The sequence below is a fragment of the Lepidochelys kempii genome, chromosome 21 (genome assembly GCF_965140285.1).
Source record: "Lepidochelys kempii isolate rLepKem1 chromosome 21, rLepKem1.hap1, whole genome shotgun sequence".
Lineage (NCBI taxonomy): Eukaryota > Metazoa > Chordata > Testudines > Cheloniidae > Lepidochelys > Lepidochelys kempii.
Window position 1 is genome coordinate 6,424,535 of NC_136400.1, and position 24,227 is coordinate 6,448,761.

General features: G+C 45.6%; 2 protein-coding genes across 3 annotated transcripts in view; both read left to right on the forward strand.

The window, feature by feature from the left end:
- Positions 1-4,207, forward strand: part of SLC26A9 (solute carrier family 26 member 9) — a 44,019-nt gene extending 39,812 nt beyond the window's left edge. The window contains exon 21 of the mRNA XM_073319870.1: positions 880-4,207. Within this exon, the coding sequence (XP_073175971.1) occupies positions 880-927 (48 nt within the window). The 3' untranslated portion in view covers positions 928-4,207. The remainder of the gene's footprint in view (positions 1-879) is intronic.
- An 856-nt stretch (positions 4,208-5,063) lies between these two features.
- Positions 5,064-23,122, forward strand: PM20D1 (peptidase M20 domain containing 1). Of its 2 annotated transcripts, XM_073319879.1 has the most exons (13): positions 5,064-5,300; positions 9,635-9,721; positions 10,382-10,614; positions 11,459-11,545; positions 12,316-12,449; positions 14,401-14,520; positions 15,414-15,489; positions 15,787-15,848; positions 16,156-16,234; positions 17,560-17,631; positions 18,876-19,044; positions 19,764-19,863; positions 20,730-23,122. In XM_073319879.1, exons 1-13 carry the CDS (start codon positions 5,102-5,104, stop codon positions 20,857-20,859), a joined length of 1,548 nt encoding a protein of 515 aa, XP_073175980.1. In that variant the 5' UTR covers positions 5,064-5,101; the 3' UTR covers positions 20,860-23,122. The 2 variants fall into 2 exon arrangements, with proteins under 2 accessions (XP_073175980.1, XP_073175982.1); XM_073319881.2 differs by lacking the exon at positions 14,401-14,520.
- The last annotated feature ends 1,105 nt before the right edge of the window (positions 23,123-24,227 follow it).

Sequence of the window (24,227 nt, forward strand, 5' to 3'; positions counted from 1 at the left end):
AGACCAAGGGTGGGTGAGAGGGAGCGGTGTTATGCAGTTTGCAGATGGGAGGCTGAGGCACAGAATGATGAAGTGAGAGGCCTAAGGTCACACAGGGAGGTCAGACTGTGGCAGCAGCAGGAACTGAGCCCGGATCTCCTGACTCCCAGTCTAGTGCTTAACTACAAGACTGTCCTTCCTCTGAAGAGAGACTCATTTGACTTTTGCTGCTGCATCTGCTGCTTTTTATCTGTCGTGTGCCTGGAGGCTGGTGGGCTATCAGTCCTCAGGCTTAAATGCAGAAGCTTGAGGGCTGGGGAGGACAGGAAGAAACCCTCACTCTGCATGGTATGGTATTACACACTGTGGTGGATGGTTTATGTCTTCCTCTGAAACATCGCGCACTGGCCAGTGTCACAGGATACTCGGTTAGATGGGCTGTTGATCGATTCCAGTACAGGGACTCCTGGGTTCATACTGGAGATGGGCCTGTGGTACAAAGTTCAGATCCTGAAGGCCTCCAAAGTTTGGAGAGTGTGGAGCATGAGGCCTATCACTAGATCTCGGTCCAAGTACTCAGCTGGTGTAGATCAGCATAGCTCCATTGACTTTTATGGGGCTGCACTGTTTGCATCCATTCAGGGCCTAGCCTGAGAAAGACAGTCATTGAAAAATTGACCCTTTCAGCCTATTAAGGAACAATGCAAAGGAAACCCTATGAACCAGGTAGCCACAATGCCAATAACCTTCCCTCTTGCGGTGTAAAGCTCAAGAGGAAATGAAGAAGGTGTAAAGCTGGATACAGAAATGGAGATCAAGTGCAGTGGCTATGCGGTTGGACACCAACATGTGAAAGTCATTGGTACCATTCTAACCAAACCCATCTTGTTGTCCCTTTAGGAGATGTTTGGAACCATGTTCCGTTCGGAGGCCCAGACAGCGCTGTAAGTGCCTGGGGGAATGTTAAAGTGCTGGCAAAGCCTCCAGAACTGACTATTCTCACGTATTCCTTTATGAAGAAGTTTCCCCTGTCTGAGTGGTGCGCAGAACAGCCTTTCTGTGCTTCCAGCCCGGGGTAGCAGTGAGGTTGTGAGGCAAGGGGCCGTCACACCTCTCCTCCTGACATCCTCTCTCCTCCTTCCCTCTGTGTGTGGAATTCAGAGCAATGGACTCTTGGAGCAGGTAGCAGAACACAACAGAAGCAGGAACTCAGGAAATAACGTTCATCTACACGTAGAAGAGCAGCAACTTAATTTAATGGCAAGTGCCTCCAGGCAGAAGGATTATTAATATCCGTCATCGCTGTCAACCCTATCTCTGTCCCTCCTCCTCCAGAACCCACTCACACACCCAGCCATAAGGGTTGCATAACACAGGCATCACCTTTGTTTTCCTTCCTTTTTCCAAGGAGGTGACATATAAGGAAATTTACAAGCCTTTCCTGGCTTTGATTCATAACCACAAGTAACCCTCTCAAGATGCAGTGACGCAGGTTTGCAAGGTGATAATATTTTAAAATGTGCACTGACCTTTTGGGAATCTGCACGCTGAATTTAAGCTTGTGAATTTCTTGGGGTTGCTGCCCAAAGCCACCTCTGTGTTCTCTATTACCCTACAGGCCCTCCTGCGCTGTCCTGTCTATTACCAGGTACCATTTACTGAGCCAGTGCTGTGTTTTCTATTACCCTAAAATCCTTGGTACCACTGCATGGGAGTAATGCTGCATTCTATATTACATGCTCAGGCTATTTTTGGGTATTAGCCACCCTCAGCTCACATGACCAAGAGCTCCTGCCAGCTCTAGTGGGAGCTATATTCACACACTGGCCTTCCCAACAGTTTGGGTAGTTAAAATAAAGCTTATTCAAAGCACTGGCAGAATTAGGGCCTGATTCAAAGCCTACTGAAGTCAAGGAGAATCTTGCCTTTTACTTTAACAGGCTTTAGGTCAGGCCTTTAATCTGGGAACATCATGAGAGCAAGTATTCCTGTGGTATTTTGATGCTTCCTCTTCCTAGTCTCAGTATCTGGACATTGCTAAAAAGTTCAGTTTAGATTCAGCTCTAGAAATAGGTAAGTGTTTCAGGGTGAGCAGGTTTTCTTAACCAGTGTGCCCATCCCTAGCAAATTCAGGGACAGGGAGAGAGAGACCCTTCAGCTCAGTGCATACATCCAATGGTTCTTGATGATGCTAAAACTCAGGAGCAGTATAATTAAAGATTGAGCATATTTTGGGTATGCCAGGAGTCAACAGCTCTTGTGATACCCAGCACTAACCTCTCCAAGCTTGGAGCTTCAAGCTGAAGAGATTTTAGGTAATCACCTAAGTGACAAGAGAAAGCTCATCTGCTGGGATTGCTACGGTGTCTGGTCCCTCATGCGCTATGTGAATTTGAATAAAAATCACCACAAACTGATGCTACCAGGACAATCTACCTCTCGGGCAAACAAGCCTGACTCGATAACCGATAGACAGATGATATCTTTTAATTTTTTTTTAAAAAACCCTAATACTTTTATATATAAAAGTGTGAGTGATGCTAATAACTATTGCTATTTTAGTTTTCTGTTATAGTTCCTTCCTTTCATCTCCATATTGATTCTCTGAAGCCTATGACTAGAGGAAATGCATTTAAAGTATATGTAAACGCTGAAAAATACAGTATGTTGAGGATTAAAGGGACACTTATTCGTACATTTAGGCCCCAAATTCAGGTTTTGTGAAAAGCAATTTTGCAAAAATTATGATGAGCAGAATTTTTTCTATGACATTTTTAAAGTTCTGATGAAAGCAGTTTTTTGTCTGGATTTTAAATCTTCCGCTGTGGTGTTTCCAGCCTTGGGATAAAGCATAAGGGCCAGAAAATGAAACTGCTTAGAAGCAAATGTGAAACTGACTCGTCTGTTTTTCAGGAATAAAATATAGATAATGGCCTTAATAATGCAAAGGAAATTTGCTTTTAAAAAGTTATTTCTGTTCTAATAACCTAAAATGTCAATAACGCTTTTGTGTTTTACTATATGGTTTTAAATCTGTTTAATTCATAAAACACTCTTAAACCACCCTGATAAAAGGGTCTTTGAGATAACATTATCGGGGAAAGAAAATGCAGCTGTACTGTGGCTCCCAGATAAATGATGCCCCACTTGCAATGAAAATAGAGCTGCATGACTCATCCAGGCTCGACAAACATTCCATGTTATAACATCAGAGCTGCCTGGGTTTTGTGTGGCACCTCATTAATTAAGTCACTACTGCTCAACCTCAGTCTCTGATTACATGGTGCAGGAGAAAATTATTAAACAAATAGAAGTACAGTTTTCTTTAGTTGGGAGAACACTAAAAAAAGGTTACTTCTCACTCTGACCTTAGTGAGACAATCACAATTTTGCTGGGACTGTCATGTCCTACAAGCTAAGATCAGAATAAACAAAAAGCTTGGTGCAATGGAACAAGGGGCTTTTTCATTATAATAAAAGCTCTGTGGTGACCTCGCTTTAAATTAGTGATATTCCTAATTGCAATTCAGGAATCAGAGTGTGTCTGCTAAAAGTTCAGTTCACCGTCCCACAGGCCTGACAGCCAAAGTATCAGTTCAAATACAGGAAACCTCAGAGCAACAGATCCCTGTGCAAAGTATGTATTGTTTCCTTTGCAGTTCCCAGCAGCATGATGGATGGGATGTCAAGAATGATGCCATGAAAGTAGTGGCAATAATTACATACTCTGCCACCTTGAAGTCTCAGGTAGAGGGATACTTGGTTTCTGTAGCCCAGTGCCAATTCTGGTGACAAATGCAGCCCTCAGCAGCTGACAGATGGTATTTTTGAAGGCATAACTCCTGTCACCATTTTGCTACTGAGTAGCACAAATGTTTTAGATGCAGAACCCTGACAAGTCTATGGGTCCCAGAACATTAGTTTCAAAGGCGACATTCACCAATCTGAACAAAACAGAATGACAAGTTAGCATGACTTGCATTTCTCTTTCAAAGGTTCTATGTGGCCAGCTCAGAAAGCTTCATTTCCAGGGTATCTTGACCAGGGAACTAGAGAAACTCAGAAAGAGAGTCCATTGGGGGTGTTAAATTCTAAACTTCCAATGACCTTTTATGTCTCTGAAAGTCTAGTGATATTAATATGTAATTACTTTGAAGCCTTATTTGATACTTGCATGATGCATAACAAGCTCAAAATGTTTGTGTAATTTATTTAATTTAATATTGGTTTGGTTCTTCTTTTTTTGATAATAAACAATATGTGACAGATCATATGCTTTATCTACTGATTTGGGAGTACAGTTTCCCAGAACCCTTATGCCAATTCTACTTGGTACTATGGTGATAAAAGCTTTAGGCATGCCTACAGTTAATGTATTTTACCAGTGCTGTCCTTGTTTCTGTATGCTTCTACACCTTTGCAGAATTAATTACTCGTATAGAATCCATGCTACACCACTCTCTTATATAAATCACATGGCTATTTATCAGCAAAGGGTGCTCCTTTTCCTCAACAGTGCTCTCATTTTAGAAATAGTGTTAATGCTATTGCTGGATTTCCTGGTCTGCTGTCCCCAGCAAGAGGTACACTGCAATTGCGCTTATGTGAATGTGAACTGAGTTTTGTTAGAGAACAGATCTTGCCCTCCTGCTGCTAATGGCAGCAACAAACACAATGCATGTAATATGACTTATGCATACGAAATTTATACACTTCTATGGTGGTGTTCACTTGCAGATCCTGGTGTCTATTAAACAGTGTGATTAATTAAGCTTCAAAGCATCCTGGGGGAGTAGGTCTGATGACCATTTTACGCATGGGGATACTCAGGCGAAGTGATTTGCCTGAGGTCACAAAGGGAGCCAGCAGACACAGACCCAGCCCCTGTGGTGGGCCCCACACTCTGCCGGGGCTGGGAGCAGGCCCCAAGAGCCCGGCCTCCAGCGCCCTGCTCTGGGCACGCCACGTGAGCGGCCAAGCTGCCGGAAACAGCTGCCAGGGCCAGGGAACTGCAACTCCCAGCAGGCCTTGCAGCGAAGGCCGAACGAAGCCTCCGATTGGCCGGAGTCTCTGAGTTGGGGGCTGGTGATTGGCGGGCGGCGCGCGAGGCGAGCGGAGCGGCATGGCGGGGCGGCTGCGCGGGGCGGCCTGGGCCGCCTGCCTGGGGCTGTGCGGGGCCGCGGTGGCCCTGCTGGCCGTGGTGCTGGGGCGGGCCTACGTCCTCCGCCCGCCGCCGGGCCCGCCGCTCGGGGGGCGCCGGGCCGCGCTGGGCTTCGAGCTCAGCGCCCGCGACAGGCAGGAGCTGAAAGAGGCGCTGAGAGGTGAAGGGGCCGGGACCCCTCAGACCCCCATCCCCGGGGGAGCGCCCCGGCCCCCCAGGCCAACCCCCCATCCCTGGGACTCCCTGGCCCCCAAGTAACCCCCACCCCGGGGGTACCCCCAGCCAAACCCCCGTTATCCCCCAGCCAACCTCCACCTCCAGGGGGTACCCCCCCGCCAACCCCCCCAACTAACCTCCACCTCCAGGGGGTACCCCCCGCCAACCCCCCCAACTAACCTCCACCTCCAGGGGGTACCCCCCCGCCAACCCCCCAACTAACCTCCACCTCCAGGGGGTACCCCCCCGCCAACCCCCCAACTAACCTCCACCTCCAGGGGGTACCCCCCGCCAACCCCCCTCAACTAACCTCCACCTCCAGGGGGTACCCCCCGCCAACCCCCCCCAACTAACCTCCACCTCCAGGGGGTACCCCCCGCCAACCCCCCCCAACTAACCTCCACCTCCAGGGGGTACCCCCCGCCAACCCCCCCAACTAACCTCCACCTCCAGGGGGTACCCCCCGCCACCCCCCCAACTAATCTCCACCTCCAGGGGGTACCCCCCGCCACCCCCCCAACTAATCTCCACCTCCAGGGGGTACCCCCCGCCAACCCCCCCAACTAATCTCCACCCTCGGGGGGTACCCCTGCCAACCCCCCCAACTAACCTCCACCTCCAGGGGGTACCCCCCGCCAACCCCCCCCAACTAACCTCCACCTCCAGGGGGTACCCCCCGCCACCCCCCCAACTAACCTCCACCTCCAGGGGGTACCCCCCGCCACCCCCCCAACTAATCTCCACCTCCAGGGGGTACCCCCCCGCCAACCCCTCCAACTAATCTCCACCTCCAGGGGGTACCCCCCCGCCAACCCCTCCAACTAACCTCCACCTCCAGGGGGTACCCCCCGCCACCCCCCCAACTAACCTCCACCTCCAGGGGGTACCCCCCCGCCAACCCCCAACTAACCTCCACTTCCAGGGGGTACCCCCGCCAACCCCCCCAGCCAACCTCCACCCTCGGGGGGTACCCCCGCCACCCCCCCAACTAATCTCCACCTCCAGGGGGTACCCCCCGCCAACCCCCCCAACTAACCTCCACCTCCAGGGGGTACCCCCCGCCACCCCCCCCAACTAATCTCCACCTCCAGGGGGTACCCCCCGCCAACCCCCCCAACTAATCTCCACCTCCAGGGGGTACCCCCCCGCCAACCCCTCCAACTAACCTCCACCTCCAGGGGGTACCCCCCGCCACCCCCCCAACTAACCTCCACCTCCAGGGGGTACCCCCCGCCACCCCCCCAACTAACCTCCACCTCCAGGGGGTACCCCCCCGCCAACCCCCAACTAACCTCCACTTCCAGGGGGTACCCCCGCCAACCCCCCCAGCCAACCTCCACCCTCAGGGGGTACCCCCGCCACCCCCCCAACTAATCTCCACCTCCAGGGGGTACCCCCCGCCAACCCCCCCAACTAATCTCCACCTCCAGGGGGTACCCCCCCGCCAACCCCCCCAACTAACCTCCACCTCCAGGGGGTACCCCCTGCCAACCCCCCCCAACTAATCTCCACCTCCAGGGGGTACCCCCCGCCAACCCCCCAACTAATCTCCACCTCCAGGGGGTACCCCCCCGCCAACCCCCCCAACTAACCTCCACCTCCAGGGGGTACCCCCCCGCCAACCCCCCCAACTAACCTCCACCTCCAGGGGGTACCCCCCGCCAACCCCCCCCAACTAATCTCCACCTCCAGGGGGTACCCCCCGCCAACCCCCCAACTAATCTCCACCTCCAGGGGGTACCCCCCCGCCAACCCCCCCAACTAACCTCCACCTCCAGGGGGTACCCCCCCGCCAACCCCCCCAACTAACCTCCACCTCCAGGGGGTACCCCCCGCCAACCCCCAACTAACCTCCACCTCCAGGGGGTACCCCCCGCCACCGCCCCAACTAACCTCCACCTCCAGGGGGTACCCCTGCCAACCCCCCCAGCCAACCTCCACCCTCGGGGGGTACCCCTGCCAACCCCCCCAACTAACCTCCACCTCCAGGGGGTACCCCCCGCCAACCCCCCCAACTAACCTCCACCTCCAGGGGGTACCCCCCGTCAACCCCCCCAACTAACCTCCACCTCCAGGGGGTACCCCCCCAACTAACCTCCACCCCTGGTGGGACACGCTCAAACTAATCCTTCTGATCTCCAGGGGGGACTGCCCCCGACTAACCCCACCCCACCCCGGAGGCCCTTCACCCCAGACTAATTCTCCCACTAGACAACCTCTCACTCCCAGATTAGCCCCCTCCCCCGGGATTCCCCAGACTAATACTGCTCCCAAGAACTCCTGCTCCCAGACTAAATCTTTCCACAGACACCCCCTCCCCCACTTTACACACACGCACACGCACACAAATCTGGGGCAAAACCCCAATCCCCAGCAGGTGCCCACCAACAGAACCACCTCCACCCCTTGACAAATCCTGGAGATTATAATCCCATCCTAAATAACTCCCCCCATCCCTGATTGATCCCCCTGATGACAGACCATTTTCAGCCCCTGCCCGTTCCTGGCTAAGCCTCTCCCCGCCCGGGACCCCAGAACTCCATCTCTGCTGAGGAGTACACCCCTTTGGATCCCTAAAGTTACATTCCCTAACTGCACCTCCTCTGGCCACCAAAACTCCATCATGATCCTCTCCCAAGCAACTTCTACCAGGCTGCCTCCCCCCATTTTCTTTGAGGCTAAGACCCCATCCAAGGGCCCTCTTGAGAGTGAGTGCTCTGAAACCCCCCTCCACCCAGGACTCATCCTCCAGCTGAATTCTCTAGGGACCAAACCTGTCCTGAATAAACTGAGCCCCCAGAAATCCCTTAAGTACTGATGCCTCCTCATCAGCTACTAACGCCATCCATTTACCGAGACCCCCAGAGCACTGACCTCTCTAGTCTGGTGTCCCAGGCAGAATTTCCTCAGTGGGCACTTCTCTCCCGTGTGTACCATGCACCCTCAGGCACAGACACCCACAGACAGAGTTGCTTGAGCATTAGCGCTCCCTCAGCTGACACTGCCCCCCCCCCAGACTAGCATCTTCTTCCCATTGCGTCACTTTACTTTTAAGCATCTGTTCAGCCCCTTATTGCTTGCTTAGACATTGGCCTGCTCCCCTCCCAGCACCTCTTCTCAGACACTGACATGTTCCCAAGGAAACGGCTAACCCATCCTCAAGCTCTGACACCCCCCACTGGCTGCCCTCCAGCAACTGAGGCACCACCCTGAAACTGACAACCTCCCTGTATCTCCATAAGGCACATCCCTCCTGCCCTGCTTCCAGGACACTGCAGAAAGTACATGCTATGGGTGGTAGGGAAGGAAGAAAAACTGCCGAACAAAAAGATTGAAAATCATGTCTTAAAAAAAAACAAACCAGGATTTGTTTCTTCTGCTGACAAATGAAAGAAAGGAATAATATTGTTTTAATAGCTCCTCTGTATAATTCATTTCTTGTTATCAGTTAAGATTCTTTAGCACTGGATGATACTGGTGCCTGTCTCAAAATACCTGGTATATTTACATTTGCAGTCATATACTTTGACCCCAACAGATATCCTAAGCAAAACCTGGAGTTGTGTCTTGGAGATAGTGGAAGGCACATACACCTGAGTATCATATGTGTATCGGTGACATCTGCCTCTGACAATCTTGCTGAGTGGTCCAATGTAGATATTAATGAAAAAGAAGGAGAGGATATTGAAGGATTCCACAACCAGGGGCCTGGGTGTCTCAGAGCAGTATAGCTGTTTATAAAGCACTTTGCGTTCAAAGATGGTCTGTAAATGCAAGGTGCTATTATTGTTGTTGGTTGGCCCATTCCTCATCCTTTGTTCATAAACATAATATTAAGTCTATAGAAGAGGGACAATAAGGAGTCGGTGAATCCATGCGGCTGCACCATATTTGCAGTGGATGGCAAGGAAAAACTTGCCCAGAAAGCTGTATATATGTTTTAGAGTCTGCCAAATGAATGTACTGCAAAGCTGAAATGGGTCAGTAAATGAATTATTATGCTTTCCCACAGCAGATAGACTTGTCTTAACTGGAACCAGAATTCCATACACCTGCAGTCTTTGTTTCCTCTCACTGACAGTCTTCTCCAATATCTCATCCCGCTGACATACAAAACACAGTTTGTCTGTATTCTGCAGTTGTACATCTTGAGATGTCCCTTTGCCATACTAAATAAATTAGTGCCCCCTCTTCCTTACTGGCTCAAATCAGTTAAAATGACTGTCAGACTGTTTGACATCATTGCCAAAAATCCTCTACTTCATATTTTCATTTAAGGTGCCATCAAAATTCAAACAGTTTCCTTCTCTCCAGAAGACCAAAATACAACAGCCTTGGCAGAATTTGGGAATTATATTAAAAAAGGTACAGAATTTACGTTCCTACATATTTTTAATAAAAGGGCAGGAGGTTGGCAACAAATTGAGTAGAAGGTTTAGATTCTGAATATAATGGAATAGTACTTTGTTTGGTGTAGCACTTTTTAATCTTGATTTTTCTCAAAAGAGGAATGGATTATCATAGGGGCCAAAATGGGACCTGCAGTTCAACTGTGGTGTATCTCCACTGATGGTAGAAACTGTAGCATAGACAGGGCATAGGTGTCTTTTTACTACCATGTCATGACCCTGCTCTGAAGAGAGTTAGAGAACCTTGTGATAAAAAAGCCTAAGCCTGTCTGAAGGTTCCATCGTCCAACACAGCTGCAGTGGTGGTGAGTTACAGGTCCTGTTTTTGCCAAGGGAGACAAAGCTATTGAGGGTTTCCACTGCAGATTGGGACAGTTTGGTAACGTTGTTTGAGGGAAGCTTGCACAGTTGCTGCCTGCAACGTCTCAAGCTTTGTAGTCTTATTGCCATCCTTGTTAAAATTCACTGTCGACCATGCTTCCATTAAAGTCAGTGGCAAAATTCCGCTAACAGGTTCATGTCATATTCCCAATAATTTTGGTGGTGGAATAGAAAAGACCTTGCTGATTTTCTCCTTTGTATATTTCTCTCTTCTTTTGAATTTATTTTTAAACAGTCTTTCCTGCTGTATTTTCTACCAAGTTCATTCAACATGAGATCATTGGAGGATACAGCCATCTCTTCACTGTCCAGGGTTCTGACCCACAGCTCATGCCCTACATGCTGCTTGCACACATGGATGTAGTCCCAGCTTCTCAAGAGGGGTGGCATGTCCCTCCTTTCTCTGCTGAGGAACTTGACGGTTTCATCTATGGACGAGGAACAGTAGACAACAAAAATTCTGCTATAGTATGTCTTCTCTGTTACCTCATTTCAGAAAAGCTCTAAGGAATGTTTTTGCTCAGGGTCTGATGGGTAAATAATTAACAGTCTCATAGTTTTGTGATTTGAGATCTTCTGTTTTGGAACTAGTTAGCTATTGCGAGTGGCAGTAATAATCCCAGAAACAACTACATCAAAATTAACCATTGCAATGTATGAGGCAAAATGGATGCTGGCAAGACAGCAGAAATACAAACTAACCACTGCTGATTAGACAATGACCACAGTTTAGGAAGAAAAAAAAAATAGATGAGACTGGAAAAAAACACAAGTGTTAACGGATTACAAAATTCATCCCCACTGTTCTTATTTTTCTCTTTGTTCTTCCTTAGTAATGTTTTTGTATAAAAAGTTAATTCTCATTAAAGTAATGGATTTGCTACAACTAGCGAGAGCCATACCATATGCAGTCTAGATGCAATTTAAAGGCTCAGTTAAGTGTGAGGTTTTCAGACATAGAGACCCCAATCATGCTCCCTTCGAAACGAGTTGGAGTTTGCCTTGGCCTCCAGTAAGAGTAGGATCAAGCCCATACTGTTTTATATATTTATTCTGATATTATGTAACACACTGAGTTTTAAGGATTATTAAGTCTGTTGGATTGTATTTGCAAAAGAATATGATTATCATCAACTAGGTGGAGTGAAAAAAAACCCCCTGAAATAGTTAAAAGAATGAAGCCTGCTTGAGGACTGTGAAAGTACCGGATTTCCTTTACATCTTCATGTTCTTCGCCATATGAAGTAGCTCTTCTTTTCAATCTCAGAAAGCAAAACGACACAGTGACTAACATGCTGCCTCTGTTCCACAGGGTATTCTGCAAGCTCTAGAATTCCTGCTGAGAAGAGACTACAGACCTCGCAGGTCTTTCTATATCAGCATTGGACATGACGAAGAGGTATTTCTCTCAGTCTGTCTCTCTCTCTCTTGTTTCCTCCTATAACAGCAGCTTGATTTTTGGATAGCCAGTTGCCTGCATTGTCCTTGTACTTGACTAAATCAACTTTAGAGCATTGCAGTCATAGGTATATATTGACAGTTCAGCTCTCAGTGACCTGGGTGTCAGGGTTTTGCTCAGTGGAAAGAGAGGAAAAGGGTAAATCCATACTGTTCTTTGGTATGGCTTTTCTAGGGCTGTCAGACATAAAAAGTACAGTGTATGAGTGAAATGTGAAAATCCAGGTTAAGATGTTTTTGACTGTTGCAGGTGAACAGTGTTATCTAACAGAGTCTTCTTTAATGACATAGGGCTAGAAATAGAGAATGATTGGGTAATTCTGCTACCCTTTCTTATAAAGACAAGAAGGGCGTTCAGTAAAATTGAAAGACAAGAAATGATAAAATTAAATACCTTTTTAAACAATGTCTAATTAAGATATAGAGCTCATTGCTGTGAGGTAGCATTGAGGCTTCTCATGAATAATGAGAACATCTTCAGTTATATTAGACTGGATGTAAACTCTCCTGCTTCAGAGCATAAGCAACCACTAATTGATGGGGGTTAGAAAGAAACTTCACCTTATGGACAGGTTATTTCATAATTGCTCACTCTGGGGTTTCTTGCATCTTTCTCATGTAGCACTGGTCACTGTCAGAGTCAGGATACTGTACTAGATGGACTGCTTGTGCGATTCAGCATGGCAATTCCTCTGATTTGGACTCTCATAGGTATCAGGTCGTAAGGGAGCAATGAAGATTGCAGCTCTGCTGGAAGCTAGAGGAGTGAAGCTTTCTTTCCTGCTAGATGAGGGAAGCGTTATCTTAGATGGGTTCTTGGAGGGAATAAAGAAGCCAGTAGCAGTGTAAGTAAGGAAAGAAGAGAATTTAACACAATGAGCCTGATCCCTGGCTTTATGGGTAAGTATGAGAGAGTCTTCTAGTTTGGACTAATGCAGGGGTGTCCATAATTCAACATACAGGCCCTCTATGGCATCTTAAAATGTTGCCTGCAGCTGCCCTTTTCTTCCTTGGTGAAGACACAGCTGATGAACTGCAGGGTTTTATTGCTGGTGATTTGATTGCAGTTTCTGTTCATCTCAGTGTAAATATAAATACAAGCAAATATTCGGGTTGTGTGCATATTTAAGAATTAAGTATATTTACATACTTACATACATTTGTGTGTGGCTCTTAGGCTCCTGTCAGGTTTTCATTGCAGCTCTCAGTGTTGCAAACATTGGGCATCCTTAGTTAATGCATGGAGCACTTGGCTGGGAAAACCACCCTATGGTTTTCATCCCACCAATCACTGTATCACACTTTTCTTATACCTCCTTGTTTACTTGAGTAGGTGAGTTTGGCTAGGTTGCAGCTGAGTCACAGGGCTGAGGATGGAGATGCCCATATTTATACGTAGCTGTCTTCTAGGCTGTCGTTTATAGCTGCCCATGGATTTTATTTTTTTTCTTTAGATAAAAATTTAGTAACTTTGGTGTGTAGTTGAGGTTTTGGCAGCAGAACCTGAGGCTGGTTCACCGTTGTGGCAATCAGTGTTTCAGCCTTCTGACTGCCATTTGCTACTTTGCAAATGGCAGGATGGGACATGCAATCAATAGTGTTTCTCTTTGGTCTGCTTAGATAGTGACCCTGATGTAGCTGTGAAGTGTTTAAAAACAAAAGTTTGTCTTTGGCATGCAGCTTGTAAGCTTGATTTGTACCTTTTCTGAGGAAGTGCAAGGGTGACCCTTTATCTTGAGAGGGAAAGAATGAGGAAATGGGATATCTGTTGAGTTATGAATTCTGTCCCTTTCCGTCTGTGGTAGACAATCTTCTGAAGATCTGGGATCCCTCAGCGGCCTCACTGAAATATCACCTGAAGGTTAATTTAGGAAGCCCTGTGATGAGTCAGTCTCATTTATTTGTTATAAAAAGCAGGGAAAAGACAACCTGGTGCTAACAGGATTTGGAATTGTGATATAAAGAATTTGATGATAAAACAAATGTGATGAACACGGGCACTATCAGACACTGTTGGTAGAAGGGTCAGATCTGACTGCGTATAGGTGTTTCAGTTTTACAAATCCATTTCCTTCTCCAAAGCTGCAATTTAGTTTTTGTGGGAAGCATTCTGGTTTTCATGCAGAACTGTAGTCAAAAAGAGAGCCCCATAATCTTAGTGTTGGCTGTGGGAGCATATAAAATTGACAAGTGCATGGGCCAGTCTCCCAATGGAAAATATGATACCTATATTTTGAAATATGAATGCAGTTTAGAATTAATAAGACAGCAATTGGCCCTTGACATCAAACTAGATTTAAAATGCTGTTGTTTAAGGCTAACACTGCATAGGATAAGTATTTCCTATTGTCAACCTCCACAGAGGTGTTTGTAATCATTAATTCCTTTTAATTACCATGAAACTGTCTTGTTATACTTAAATGACATTTGGTTTTAAGACACTTGGTCTGTCAACTATACTGCAGCTGTGGTTCAACACGTAAGCAAAGAGCCTTCCGAGTGCACTTGCTTTCAGTCTCTCAGCGTGCTGTCACAAGCAGGGTACTGCAGCTGTGCCAGAGCAAGTGTGTTAGTTGTATGATGTGAAATCTGGAGAAAAAGCCAAGACCCCAATGCTCCTATCACTCAGGTGTGGCTTTCAATGCTTTTTGTTGTTGCTGCTGCTCTTACAGTATTTTTATCTGGTTCTAAAAAATAAGCGTATCAGCCCCCTCTGTCTACAATCTGTGGAGGCTGAAGAACTCCAGTTATGTAATATTTGGAATCGGCTTGATGAAGTTATTTCTCGTTCATCAGAATAGCTATCACAGAGAAGGGTGCAATTACAGCGAACTTCAGCGTGGAAAAAGAGCAAGGTCACTCCTCTGCCCCTTCTAAGGAGACGAGTATTGGTATTCTTGCAGCAGCGTTGTCCAGGTGAGAGTTTACCTGGCTGTGTAACAGGCCTCAGACTGTCATGCACAATCTCCTTAAACAGACTTGACCTCAGCGCTAGATATTGTACCTCTCTGAGGATGATTAAAACTGAAGCTTATGGCTCAGATAAGTGCTGATATGCAACCCCTGGCAGAGGGGTTGTGGTCAGGGGAAGAGGGCATGGCTGGAGCACCTCTGCACTCCAGCTGTTCGCAGTTCCTGGAATGGTCCCTAGGGACCTTAAAAAGCCAGGCATAAATTAGAGCATCATCGGGGCTACTCAGACTTACACCAAGGGCCTAAATGTCACTCAGTAGCGCCAGAATTTGGGTATCTGCAAAGGTGACATGAAGCTATTTTTGTTCCTTCCTTTTGTTTGTTGCCAGAATTTCTCTCCAAGAATCTTTCTTGACTGTATCTGCTGCCTACAGGTGATATCTATGCAGGCAAATAAACATGATGTGGTATCAAAATGTTATTTCCCATAGGCTCTGGTACAAGATAATGCTCCTGCTTCTCAGCCTCCCTGTCCCAGTGGATACAGAATAGATTGATGGGGGCAAGGGTGTTGTTTTATAAAGTGCCTAAAATAAAGAGAGACTTGCTATCTTTTTGGCCTACCATTTTTATAGATTCCACATCTCCCTTACTGTCCCTTCCTTCTCATTGGGAGGCAACCTTGGCTATCTCTCCATCCTCCCCAAAATAATATCTTTGGATGAGACAGGAATGCTCTGAAATCCATGGTGAAATTGTTCTCCTTGATTTGTGAGCTAAGAGAAATGTGGCTACATTTCAAGCTCTTGGCAAAATCCATGAATAAAAATGCAACCTGTTTTCTGCAATAATGTAAAATGAGGTGTTTTTTTCACATGCTCATTTGCGTGTTGTAGGTTGGAGCAGAATCCCATGCCCAATCTGTTTGGCCATGGGCCAGAAATTATGATTCTTGAGCACTTGGCTTCAGAGGTAAGGATTCAACTGTAGCTTCATTCTCAAGTTTTACATTATTAATATTAATAAATTAAAAGTAGCCCCAGACGTAAATTACGTAGGGGGGTTTCCTTGTCTCTGTTAAAATCATTTAACTCAGAAAGGAGAATTCAAAGCTTAAGTGCAATAGTTCTCCCTTTGCAGCATCCCTCTCATACTGTACATAGCAGTGATCCTTTAACCCTGTGTTCTGCACTGAGTAGTGAGATCACTTTAGTCTCTAAAGCTGGAATTTTGATAATTGGTGTATTTTTGTTTTCTCTTGCCACTTAGTTCCGTTTTCCTCTCAATCTCATCATGACCAACCTGTGGCTGTTCTCACCTATCATCAGCAGGTAAGGGAACACATCTCCTCTTCCACACTCCCAGCCTCTGCCCCCGTGAAATATGGGAACTAATATCCATTTACAAACTTTAGTCCTCTAGCTTTCTTGCTAATCAGCCTGATCTTCCGTGGAAATCAGCCATCCTATTTCTCAGTTTATCAGACTGTAAAGCATTTACCTTGCTTTAATTAATAATTGAAACATACTGTAGCTGCTCTGTTAATGCATAGAGTGGTTTAATCAATTTAATTCTCACTGTTGTCATTTATATCTTTTATAAGTACAAAACTCCTTTTAAAAACTTATTTTCATGCAGAATTTTCGAGCAGAAGCCGTCCACTAATGCCTTGATTCGGACCACCACAGCAATCACCATGTTTAATGCAGGAATCAAGGTAGCTTCATGTGTGCATTTGATGTTTCCTCTACATAGCGTGAGGAGAATGCCTGTATTATTTAGAATGGTGGTTCCCACATACTGCTAGATGTACCACTATGAATGGTTTTCTAGTCTCCTCCTACACTTATTTTTAAACTTGGCCTCTGTACTGGGCCTTCATGCTTTGCCAACCTCACTCCATCTGAAAGTGTAGCCCAGTTCAAACCTTAGGGTTTACAATAGAAAATTGTTTCATTGATGACCATATGTGTTATCCAATTCTTTCTCAACTGGTGCTGAAAATGGTTTAAGTGCTAATGTAAACAGGATAAAAAACACTTTCAGTCCTGTTACACAAAGCGTGATTGAGACTTTGGACCACCCATTTTCAGCAACAGGACAACTTCCTACTATAGATGGGACCTTTGTCCCATGATCACAAGACTGATATCCCTAAACTCCACAGTGGGTTAGAGCAAGCACAGCAGAGTGAGAGGCAGCAGGTTCTGGCTGGTACAGTCAAGGTCTTAACCTGATAAATAGGTGCAGTTACCCAGAACAGTTGAGAATTATAGCTCTGAAACACCAATGAGAGCAATTAATAGTTTGGCTACTTTGTGCATTCCTCAAAGGAAATCTTTACTGAAAAGGATCACTTGTCCAGAAAACAAGATATAATAGAAAAGTCTCCAAAGTGCCACAAGTCCTCCTTTTCTTTTTGCGGATACACACTAACAGGGCTGCTACTCTGAAACCTGTCAAGATATAATAGGTAAACAGTGACACTGAGTGGTGAGAAGAGAAATAACATGTTGTTTGCTTTGCTTTTTTACTGTGTGTGTTCAAAGACTGTGTAACTTGCATACTTAACAAAGTATAAAATATATTTTGTAGAAAACAGGAATTCCATACCTGTACTTATGCTGTTAAGTGATGTACATGGGTCATGTCTGGTGTGCTTTGAGGCAGTGGACTCAGCTATAAAGGAGGATTTTTTGGAAGAGTGACTTCATATAAAATGAAGTTATTATTTAAAAAGAACTATGCCAAGCCCTTTCTCACACAGAGAAAAAATTCTAAATGAAAAGTGCCTATTCCTTACATAACTACCTGTGTTGTCAATGACTAATGTTTACAACGATCAAATGGTGGAAGGTTTGGGCATTTATTTCAATGGGAGCTGGTAGAGGCCTTAAACAGTGAGCTCTGGAACTGCATGAGCAGTAGTTTAACTTTTTTGATAGCAGGATGATGTAATATTACAGTGGCAGTTCTGTGATTTGCCTTTGACTCTGCTTATGACTTTCTCTGTATTGTTTGTACCTCCTTTTTCCCCTCTAGTCCAATGTCATCCCACCTTCCGCAAAAGCAACTGTGAATTTTCGGATCCACCCATCACAAAAGGTTGAAGAGGTAATGTCTGCATGTTACACTTTTGTTCACCTTTTTTTTTCATCATGACATTTGTCCCTGACATATCATTTACTTAACTTTCCTATACCTTTGAAATAGACAGTTGTTGACTGGTCTGGAGTTTGCAAGCTTTCCTCTCTGTTGTCGACCTTGCCTCTGCAACCTCCGGACTGCGCGGTTGTAATACACTCTACCTAAGGTTCCATAGAAGACCCCTTAGAAGGTTCATGTAGTGCAAAATTGCCTGCCTGCATTTTGCAGATGTGAGCATGTAATATCTGTGCTCTGTGCTGGCTTCCTTTATGTTTCCAGGTGCAAGTCAAGCTCCTGGTTGTCTTCTGTAAATCTCTGAGCGTAATGGCATCTGGCCAGCTGAGAATACCTTATCCCCTGTTGCAGCAGGTCTTTTCCATCAGAAAGCTATCAGTGTCTGTCCCCAAGTTTAGAGTCTAGGGGGAAGGAAGTGTTCTGCAATTCGCAGTTGCCAGAGCCAAATTTATCAAGCACATAGTATAAGATGCATGTGTCCATTGTGTCTTTTTCTTTATTTGGGCCTGTAACCAGGGAAGATTGTCCCTTTGGGCCAGTTGTTTGCTTTAGTGTTTGTTATATGTGCCAGATATCACAGTGATGAATGCAGTATAAATGAGAGAGATCCTCAGTGGCTTGTTTTACAGGACTCTTTTTGAAGACTCACTTTGGATTCTAAACACTACCTTCTAAATATGGAGGACAGGAGATAGCCTGGATTCTGAGGGATGCCCTCTATGAAATGTAGACCTGCAGCTATATTAAGCAGCCTTTGGGAGTCACTCTTGCTTCAGAGTAACCCATAGACAAGTGGCTCCCACACTTCATTGGTTCACATACCACCGCCTTAAAAAAATTGTGAAGTGAATTGATGAAACATCGAGCTCACATACTACCAGTGGTACATGGTGATCCATGGTTTGGGAATCTTGCCATGGACCATACATGCTTATGTAATAGTATTAAGGCTTATCTTCTGACAGTTGTAGCCACTAGAAGGTGACCTGATCTCTCACACTTGAGTAGGTCTAAGAGGAAAACAGACTTCCACCATGAGGCCACTACATGGTCCCTGTCCTGATTGTATGTCTTCATTTGGAGCCATAGCTGGCAATTGATTTACAAGGCAAGCCTTGAAACTGGCACCTACACAGACATCCACAAGGAAAACTCTCATTCCCTTTGCTTATTTGTTCCTCTGGGTGTGTTCGTAGGTGCTAGAGATCGTCAAAAACACTATTGCTGATGACAGAGTAAAGATACACCTACAGGAAGCCTTTGACCCACTGCCTATCAGCCCCTGGGATAATCATGCCTTTGGAGTCCAGATTTTCCGAAGAACCCTACTGGATGTTTTCCCCGATGTCAGCAACATAGCTCCAGGTAAGCGCCACTCATGATGATTATTGTTTCCTCTTATACTTCCACATTCCTATGGGCCCCCCACCATCCCCAGTTGCTTTGTTTCCATTTCTGTGTATCCCTCCACCTCAGCTGTTAACGACTGGAAACAGCTGTTGTTCCCTCTTCTGTTAGGTTCCATCTCTCTGCTTTAAAGTGTGTGTGTGTTGAGTTATGGGAGAAATAGAAAAAGCAAACAGGAAACTGGCAGAAACAATGAACTTTGAATTGAGTCTCCCTGCAAAACACCCCAGGAAATCTCTTCAGGGATGTTAGGAGTAGCAGGGGAGGTCTTCTCATTTTAGCCTTTCACTTTGCACTTCCATGACTGGCAAAACCATCTTTCGTCTTCTGTGCTGTACCTGACTATCTAAAGTCCTTATACGCTGGTGCTACACAGCTTATGGGATAGGGACTTAAGTTTGAAATTTACACATAGAAGAATAAGAGCCTGATCCCGACAGGTGCTGGGCACCACAACTCCCATTGAAGCCAATGAGGTGTAGTGCTCCGCTCCTCTCGTTGCTGAAAGAGTTCCAGCAGTCTTTATTTCCCGTGCTGACATGGGAACAATAATTTGTTTTCTAAAGGTGTTTAAGTTTTCAAAGCGTAGAAATGCTACATCAGCCAAGCCTTTTTCCTTGACAGCTAATTGGTTTCACTTGTGCTGAGACAGCCTGACCCGTGGGTTTGTTTTCCAGGTATTTGTATTGGAAACACAGACAGCCGGCACTTCACTAAGCTCACAGATGCCATTTATCGATTTAACCCACTGGTCTTTAAACCGGACGATTTACCCAGGTATTATATTCTGCTTGTGGGGGGAATGCTAAAGGGACTATAGAAAGAAAATTAGCATGTGCTGGCCTAGAGAATGAAAACCAAATTTTTATGCCATGGTGTGGCCATATGGGTGCCTCAGAATCACAAAAACCACCCATTTCCTGCAGAGTTGGGTGCTGCACTCATAATGGATGAGAACTGCTGTGAAAGAGTTAGCCCCGGTTCATCTCTATTTAAAATGTAGACAGGACCTGGTTCAAACATCCCTTCCACCGGGACAGCTGAACTTGAAGGGTTGGCTGGATCAGAAATACAATTCAGGGTTCTGAAAGGTTTGGTTCTAGTGTGAAGCCCTTGTTTAATATGCATGTCCACATGCCGGCACAAACATGGTACTCCCACTTGATTAACTCTTTAAATCTGGGAGTTATGTGAATACAAAAGTATTAACCATGCTAGGAGTTGGTTCACTTGCTAGTGCATCAATTTTATTTTCCATGCGAGTGGAACTGAAATAGGAGCAGAGTGCCCAGGTAGCTGTTCTGCCCTCTGACTCAAAGGGCCTCTGGTATGTCAGTGCAGGGACCTACGGTGCCTACTATACTTCCGCTTGCCTGCCCTTTCTACCCACTCCATGGTCTTACCCACTGTGCTCTGGCCTTAAAATCAGTAAGCCATTTATGCTGGCCTCAGGAAAAGATCTTGCTTGGAGTGCATTGTTCTGTAGATTTTTATTTGTCTCACACTGTTTCCTACTTAACGTCCTGACATTCCTGAGCCTTTATAAAGAGAACTGGGGAATCAGCAGCCTGGACTGGGTTTGCAGTTCCAATGTAGGTGGCTCATGCATATTGTAATGAAAAATATTCTTCTCACTTTAACAGAGTCCATGGGTTGAATGAGAGGATCTCAATTGAGGGCTATGAGAAACAAGTGGAGTTTCTTTACCAGCTGATTCAGAACTCTGATATCAGCAAGCTCCCAGAGCCTCATGCAAACTCCCACGAGCTGTGAGACAAAAGAAATGGGGAGAGGAGCAGCTATCAAGGTGAATCATGGGATGGCAGCAACTTGGGGTATACAAAGCAGCTGCTTATTGACATTGCATTTTGTTCTGGAACTAGGTTATTGCGGATGGTAATTTGCATAGAGATGAAAAGCAATGAGGCTGCTGTCAGCAGATACAAAGCCTGCCAAAAAGTAAAGGGAAACTTGAAATGGCAGAGAACTGGAGCAATAGAAAAAACCTCTGATTTCCACACCACCTCATCTCCCTACCTTCACCTGCAGCCATTAGACACATGCTAATATTAAAGGGAAATGCTGTGGGATGGAGCTTGGGGGAGAGAATGTTAAGGAGACACAGAACAAGCACAACATAGAAAAACTGGTGGAAATGGCCAGAAAATAGAGATTTATTTTCTGGATATATCCATCTCCTTTCATAACCCCCACTCCTTTACTGTACCACGAAATTCACCCCTGTGGAAAGGGCCAGTGCAAGGCCTAGGCACTACCCAGGTCCTATCTGGAAGGCTTAAGTCCCACTAAAGTAGGAATTTAATTAGGATTTAAGTGGTGCCTACACCTTGTCCCAGCCCTCTACACGGGCGAATTTCATCCAAATGGATCATTATTTGTATTCCCAAAAGACTGAAGCACTGATCTGCAAGGTACTGAGCTGAGGTCAATGGAAACTGAAGTCACTGAGCACTTTGCGAGATCAAACCCCAGAAGCCTAAAAATCCTGGTGCTGTGTAGTTTAAAGACAGCATGAAATGCGGAATGTATACCCCCCGCAGTAGTATGTCTGTGGAGCATGCTGTGTAATGCCCCTGGTACTGCAGCAAGCTTGCTTTTGCCATTAAGTAGACTTTCCCTGCTGCTCACATGCCATCCATTGTTTACATTTTTCCTGAGCTGTGGTGCATTTTACCTGTGTAATAGAGGGATATATATGCCTGAAGGGGTGCTAGTTAACATACTGGTAAGGCCACAGGAGCATATGCCCCCTTCTCAGCCCCCTCTGTACATTTACTGCCTGTTGCCATTTCAGAAAAGACTAGTGCTTTTGGGGGCCCAACCTGGTACACTTTTCAGGGGCCTGGTTTTCAGAAGGTGGGTGTTCAGCACTTTCTGAAATCCCACTTAAGAGATCTCCCAGTCACTAGACATTTGAAAATCTTGGTCATAATTTACAATAATTTTAAAAAATCTCGGTAAGATCTAATTACATAGTTCCAACTGGTGGTACACCAGATCTTGGAGGTGCTATTGCCTGCCTCTGATTTCTTTTCCTCTTTTTTTTTTTTTTTGTTGCTTTTAAGTATTTCTGTCTCTCTTTGGTAAGCCCATGAGGCACTATGTGATCGTGGTGCCAGAATTATGAATTGCAACTTAAAGGAAAAGTAAATCAAAATTGTGCGTTCGTCTATTTTCCCTTTTCACTGAATAAGTTGATACCTAGAAGATATATTCTTCTTTTTTCATCTTTAGTTTTCCATTCCTAGCTTGTTTCTGTATGGTGCAGAATGACCCCAGTTCCCTTCCAGTGCAGGGGGAGCTGAGAACACTCTGCACCTCATTGGAAAGGGCCCTAACACACTAAAGCTGTGTCTACACTCACACTTTTCAGGAAATCACCCACTCTTGCCCTAGTAATGATGGTAGCCTTAGTGCAGACAGGCCGTTGGCATTTTAACCACCATGTTATCTAATCCTGCATGCTTTGCACTAGTGCACCCATCATTGTTACCACCCAGGGGTTTGCACGAGAGGGAGACTTCCCAGAAAGTGCTAATGTAGAGCAGGATTAAGTATCCTTCTTTTAGGCTATTGCAAAAATGTTCCCTTTCACTAAAGTTGCCATTATTAATCAAATAAACAATTGCCAAGAAGGGGCATCTGATCCAGATGCTATCCCCAAGTGCAAATAGGGTGAAAGCCACTTCATACACTACTAACACAGGAAATACAATGCTGGAAAGAAGCTAAAACCTCTTCCAGCTGCACTGTTCCACAGATGTTTGTCAAGTTGTACACTGGAATGGAAGGTTCTCTCTGTATTCTTGGTGAAGAATATATAGGAATATGGTACGGTACAATGAAATGTCATCTTGGAAAACATTAAATTATGAAACTGATTCTTGTACTTTCCTTCTTACCAAACTGTTTATGTCCACAGGTTTTTTTGCAACAGATGTACTAAAATTAAATTACTGATAAAAAATAAAACCTACTCTTGATTTGAAGCTAATAAAAATGGGATTGCAGATTCTTTCCTGGTCTTTATTTAATATTCTAACATGAATGCATAATTGCTGGGAAGACGTTCATCTCTTCCCTGCCATCAGTCATTTCCACACCTGGGTCTTCACTAGAGCTAGTCAAAAAATTTCCATCAAAACAAATTTTTGCCAAAACAGGAAAAAAAACCCACATTTTTCCAACCAGCCCTCATCTCCCCTCCCTGGTGCCCTTCTTTCTGTACAAAGCCTGTGTCAATTAACTTTGTCTATTTCCTTCCATAAACTGTTTAGGGGTCTGCTTAAATATCCAGCCGGATTTGCTACTTCAGTGACAGGAGGTTCCCCTTGAACCTGACACTCTCCAGCCCCACTGAGCTAGGTAGCAAGAAGCCTTTAATCAAGTGTATCTCTCCTCTGTGCTACCAGGTGGGTGGCTTTGAGAAGAAACCTGTCATGCTTGGAGTGCCAGCTCTCAAGGAGGGAGACTACCACCCCAAAGTCAACTTCCACAAGCTACCTGTGTGGCTTTAGAAAGCTGCCATGACATAGCTTTTTCCCTGAAACCCCCTTGTCCTTTGAAATATCAGGCTGAACCTAAAATTGAGACTTGAACCATTAGTAATTGAACCAGCCAGGAGCCCTCAGCAGTAGAAGTGTTGTATCTGTTACATCAGTGATTCCCATCCACACACACCCTTCAGCAGTAGAGACTGGCGCATTGAAGACCCACATGCACGTCTAATCCAAATGGTGATCTTATAGTTTAGGTGCTGTTGGAAGTACCTTTTTGTGGGGGAACCTAGTGGTTAACACACTAAATTCTGGGCAAAGCTGCCATTTGCACTGGTTCAGGTTGATGTGGTTTCAAGCAGAGGGTGAGCTGCACCAATGCACTGTGGCTTATTGCAGTTTTGCTTATTTACACTAGGGGTTTGCACCAATGCAGTTGCAAAAATGTCTGCAATCGCATGTAGGCAAGGCCTCAGAGATGGAGGTGGACCACGTCACTTACGGATTCAGACATGCCAACTTGCACACCATTTAACTGTGCAGGAGCTGTCATGTTTCAAAGGGGAGGATTAAGATGTGTAGAAACCATAATCACCACTTTCACAGCATTCTGCCTTAAGCCAA

Coding starts and splice junctions, on each gene's coding strand:
- PM20D1 (XM_073319879.1), top strand. CDS start 5,102: ATGGCGGGGCGGCTGCGCGGGGCGGCCTGGGCCGCCTGCCTGGGGCTG. Junction 19,045..19,763: donor TGTCAGCAACATAGCTCCAG/GTAAGCGCCACT, acceptor TTTGTTTTCCAG/GTATTTGTATTGGAAACACA. Junction 19,864..20,729: donor AAACCGGACGATTTACCCAG/GTATTATATTCT, acceptor TCACTTTAACAG/AGTCCATGGGTTGAATGAGA.